Source organism: Oncorhynchus nerka, linkage group LG8 (assembly GCF_034236695.1).
Source record: "Oncorhynchus nerka isolate Pitt River linkage group LG8, Oner_Uvic_2.0, whole genome shotgun sequence".
Taxonomy (NCBI): domain Eukaryota; kingdom Metazoa; phylum Chordata; class Actinopteri; order Salmoniformes; family Salmonidae; genus Oncorhynchus; species Oncorhynchus nerka.
In genome coordinates, this window is record NC_088403.1 from 31,465,208 (window position 1) to 31,470,207 (window position 5,000).

The 5,000-nt window shown below is 50.7% G+C and overlaps 1 protein-coding gene across 12 annotated transcripts in view; it reads right to left on the bottom strand.

Moving 5' to 3' along the window:
- LOC115133820 (transcription factor SOX-5-like) overlaps positions 1-5,000 on the bottom strand; it is a 212,015-nt gene that overhangs the window by 22,558 nt on the left and 184,457 nt on the right. For all 12 annotated transcript variants that reach the window (XM_065021686.1, XM_065021694.1, XM_065021688.1 and 9 more), the window contains one exon: positions 945-1,088. In XM_065021686.1, coding sequence (XP_064877758.1) covers positions 945-1,088 — 144 coding nt within the window. The remainder of the gene's footprint in view (positions 1-944; positions 1,089-5,000) is intronic.

Here is a 5,000-nt window from a genome sequence, read left to right on the forward strand (position 1 = left end):
CTGGTGGGGGCAGTGCGTGTCCACTCCCCTGTCCTGCTGTCTGTCGGGCCATTACGGCTGCCCTTCCCCCCTGCTAGGACCATAGTCGCCTCCCCTCCCTGGCCACTCCATATATATGGTAATGAGAGGCGTGTGTCAGAGTCAGACCCAGGGACGCCTGCCTGCGTTAGACAGGGGGGCAGGTGAGGGGGTCAGGGGGGGCAAGGTTGGGGGGCAGTGTGTTGGTGTGTGTGTGTGTACGTGTGTGTCAGTGTGTGTGCCGGGAGGGAGGACAGTGTCAGCGGGGAATCGATAGACACTATCGCGGGGTCACGAGAGCTGGGGTCAACCAAGGATCTTAATCAATACCATGGCCATGCTGCCTCTCTCTGTCTGAGATTACAACTCATCAGGGAGTAGGGGGGGAAGGAGAGATGGACAAGGAGAGCGAAAAGGAGAGAAAGAGGAAAGGAAGGACCGCTCCACTGTGGGGCCCTGGGGTCTGCTGAGGGGCCCCTGCGGGTCTGCTGAGGGGCTTTCACTGCATCTTCAACACAGATATTCATGGAGGTAAGACTCTGCTTGGATGGACACAGACCACCCACAGACAACCATAGCCCTATGGTCAGGGAGTGATGGTTCACACACTCACACATGCCAACAGCCACACGGCTGACTGCCTCGCTCATACCTCCACTACAGAGCTGAGAGCGGGCCAGAGAAGTTGTCTCCAGCAACGTTTGGGTAAGTGGTTCGGACTTCAGAGAAGTTGTCTGGCAAGTTTCATCAGGAGAACGATTAGTACCAGCAGGTGAGTGGTTGACAGCCTACAGCTTTTGATGCAAAAGGTACTGGATGCAAAAAAAGAGCCTCGACCAAGCAAGAACACACACACATGCGGGAATGAATACACCCGGGGAAAGAAACTCCAGAACACTCACACGCACACACTCAGAGGTACGTACCTTGGGTTTGGGCGGCGGGGTGCTGCGGCTCTTCTCTTGGTGAGTGTTGGTGGGAGAGTGGGTGTTCAGGTTGGTCTGGGGCATACTGCTGTGTTTGGCCCCTGGGGACACCTGCATCGCTGCCAGCTGAGCTGCATACAGCTGCTATAGAGCGAGAAGGGAGGGTCAGGGAGGGGGGGAAAACAAGAAAACAAGAAAGGGACACATGAATAAATGAATACTCAGAGCACACAAACAAAAAGAAGATGCCAGCTAAAAAAAACAGGTTGGCCATTAGTGAGGCTGATGGCCTGTTTGTGTGACAGAGAGAGAGAGGGACGCTGTCACTTCCCTTACCACACGGCCCCGTGGGAACACACTAACAGCCTCGATCTCTGAGTGAGAGATGTCCCCTTCAGGTGCATCGTGGGAAGGAAACACTCAGAATCCTACTGGGTCACGCTGAGAGAGAGAGAGAGAGAGAGAGAGAGAGAGAGAGAGAGAAAGTTGGGAATGTGTTTGCCAGACGGGACAGAACTAAGCTCTGTGCTGTTGGTGTGTGCCTGCATGCCTGCGGGTGTGTTGCCACCAGCAGCACAGAGGTTAGTTTTGTCCCGTCTGGCAAACACATTCCCAACTTTCCACATCTTTTTCTCCATCCACTGACTCTCCCCATCAAAAGCACAGAGTCTCTCTCTCTCTCTCTCTCTCTCTCTCTCTCTCTCTCTCTCTCTCGCCACACAGAGGCACACACACACACACACACACACACGCACATCAGCGTGCTGGATCTTAAAGAGCATCAGTTCTGCTGACATTCAACAGCTCTCTCTTCTCTCTCTGTCGCTCTCTTCTCTCTCTCTCTCTCTCTCTCTCTTCTCTCTCTCTCTCTCTCTCTCTCTCTCTCCTCCCTCTCTCTCTCCCTCCTCTTCCTCCTCTCTCTCTCTCTCTCTGTCGCTCTCTTCTCTCTCTCTCTCCTCTCTCTCTCTCTCTCTCTCTCTCTCTCCTCTCTCTCTCTCCTCTCCCTCTCTCTCTCCCTCCTCTCCCTCCTTTCTCTCTCTCTCTCTCTCTCTCTCTCTCTCCTCTCCCTCCTCTCTCTCTCTCTCTCTCCTCTCCCTCCTCTCTCTCTCTCCTCTATCTCCCCTCTCTCTCTCTCTTTCTCTCTCTCCTCTCTCTCTCCTCTCTCTCTCTCTCTCTCTCTCTCTCTCTCCTCTCTCTCTTTCTCCTCTCTCTCTCTCTCTCTCTCTCTCTCTCTCTCTCTCTCTCTCTCTCTCTCTCTTTATTGGCATGGGAAAAACACATGTTTACATTGCCAAAGCAAGTGAAATATATAAAACAAAAGTGAAATAAACAATACAAAATGAACAGTAAACATCACAATGGAAATGTAATGAAGACTCACTCTTCCACACACTAACTCACAGACTGGCATGAAGACAGGCTGGTTTCTGCTTAGAAGGAGCAAGTCAACGGCTGCCAGTAATATCTACTGAGGGAATAGTAGTAGTCACAGTGCTCTTGGATATTTACACAGCCTGATCATCAGACAAAGTATTTAATACTCTCAAGCAAATATTTCCACAGCAACAGACACACCATAATAAACTTGGAAAGGAATGAGCTACAATATTCATCAGCCCTCTTCCTCCTCCAGCTATTTCTGCTCTCCACAACAACGCTCTCTCATTCCCTTCATGTTTCTTCACAAGAATTCTCACCAAATACATTTGTTCCTAATGGTCTTTAAGACGAGGGAGAGAATAGCTGTTTATTAGTCAAAACGGGCTGTTTTTAAAAATGGTATTTCTGTGTAAAGGGAGGGTTTGGGTTTGGGAGAGGCCCACTATGTTGTGAGAGGAACTTCCGTCCTTCTGTTGGTGGTTGGCCGCCGGCCACGGAAGGGAAACAAAGACTGGTTTATGCAAATGGCCATGGCAGCTCTCACTACCCATCAGCCACTGCTTCCCATTAGACACACTCCTCCTGCTATCTCTAATAAAGACGTTTCAATCCTCTTCTTGAGGAAAACAACAGTCTCACACACACACACACACACACACACACACACACACACACACACACACACACACGCTAAGCACTTGTTTTTCTTGAGAATCTCAAATTAATATATTAATACGTCTCTGTGTTTTTCAAATATCTGACACGCACGCTAGCACACAGGGATGCTCACCCACAAAACCCTCTCTGAGTGTCGTTCTACTAGTCCTCTGTTAAGGCTGTGCTCTGAGACTGGTTGCACTGAACACTGAGACACAGTACAGTAGGTCAGGACTGGCTGATGAAATAAAGGTCTCGCTGGTCATTTCTGTTCAATTACCCCCACCATGACTCCTGGAGGTGGGTGAACCCAAGCATGAACACACCCTCCTCTCCTCCCTCCACACCCCCTCCCCACCAGCTCTGACCCGCCAGGGAGGCCAGTGGACTGCGGGGAGTGTGTGTGTGTGTGTGTGTGTGTGTGTGTGTGTGTGTGTGTGTGTGTTAGCGTGTTGAGACCAGAGGTTCAGCATAGCTATATTTGCAGTGTGAATTGAGTTCCATTACAGGGCCAGCTCCCATCACTCAGGCCTGCTCAATGGGCCAGCGAACAGAGTGACAAGTCACTTTACACACACACAGAACCAAGACACACACACACTACAGAGAACGCCCAGAGCATACCCCCATCGCCAAAACGACACGCATGTCATCAAACAGGAAGTGACAGCGCGGAGCCCCCGGGGTGACCAGAGGGGGGAGTAGGAGGGGGAGACAGACACACACAACACAATGAGTGAGAGGGGGAACATCCTATCTTAGTTGAGACGAAGGAATTTAAATGTCAGCCACTAGCCAGGCACTAGGAGGTTGTGCATGGAGGGGGGGGGGAGGTTAGTAAGAGATTTGTAAGGAGTGTCTCCGTCTCCCCCTGTCTGTCTCTGAACCCTGAGCTGTGTTCGTTTGAACCCGCTCTCTTTCTTCTTACCCTCTCTACCCTAATCCCTTCATGTGAGTCTTACTCCATCACTAGAAGGATCTGTGGGCGTTCTATGTGTGTGTGTGTGTGTGTGTGTGTGCATGTGTGTGTGTGTGTGTGTGTACGTTAAGAGTGTGTGTCTGCGTTTGTGTGTCAAAGACGTGTTTTTGTGTGTCTATGTGTCTGTGTGTGTGTGTCTGTGTGTGTGCGTGTGTGTGTGTGCGTGTGTGTGCGTGTGTGTGCGTGTATGTGTGTGTGCGTGTGTGTGTGTGTCTGTGTGTGTGCGTGTGTGTGCGTGTGTGTGCGTGTGTGTGTGTGTGCGTGTGTGTGTCTGTGTGTGTGCGTGTGTGTGCGTGTGTGCGTGTGTGTGTGTGCGTGTGTGTGTGTGTGCGTGTGTGTGTGTGCGTGTGTGTGTGTGTGCACCCGTGGACAAGATAAGCTCAAGAACAAATGTGTGTGCAAGAATGCGAAAAAAAAACCCAGAAACAATGAGGTGTTTACACATGAACAAACAGGTGTGTCTACGCCTGAGAAGATAATGTGTGTCTATTCCTATAAGTGTGTGTATGTATGTGTGGTGTGTGTGTGTCTGTGTACACCCCTCACACCCCCCCAACCTAAGCCTTTCTTTCCCGCCTCTCCGCTGTGGTCTCAGCCAGTTAGAACAGACCTTTGAATCTTTGTGTGCCTGTAACAGACATCTTCTCCCGTCAATAATCTCCAGCTTTACTCAGATTATGCTTTCTTCCTCCCTCTTGCTCTTTGTTGTGTGAATAGATGAGGGTTCAGTCCAGGCCACAGCCATTGTTTACTCTGGTCAGCTAGGCCCATTGTGCAACAGACCAATTATTCTATTACTCCTGTTTGATTCCCTTCGAGCTAACTGTCCTTGCCTGCCTGTGTGATGGTTGTTTGTTGAGTGGAGAGAGGGAGAGAGAGAGAGTGGAGAGAGAGTGGAGAGAGTGGAGAGAGGGAGAGAGATAGAAAGGGAGCGGAGGGAGGGAGAGAGAGAGAAAGGGAGTGAGAGAGAGAGAGAGAGAGAGAGAGAGAGAGAGAGAGAGAGAGTGGAGAGAGAGAGAGAGAGTGGAGAGAGGGAGAGA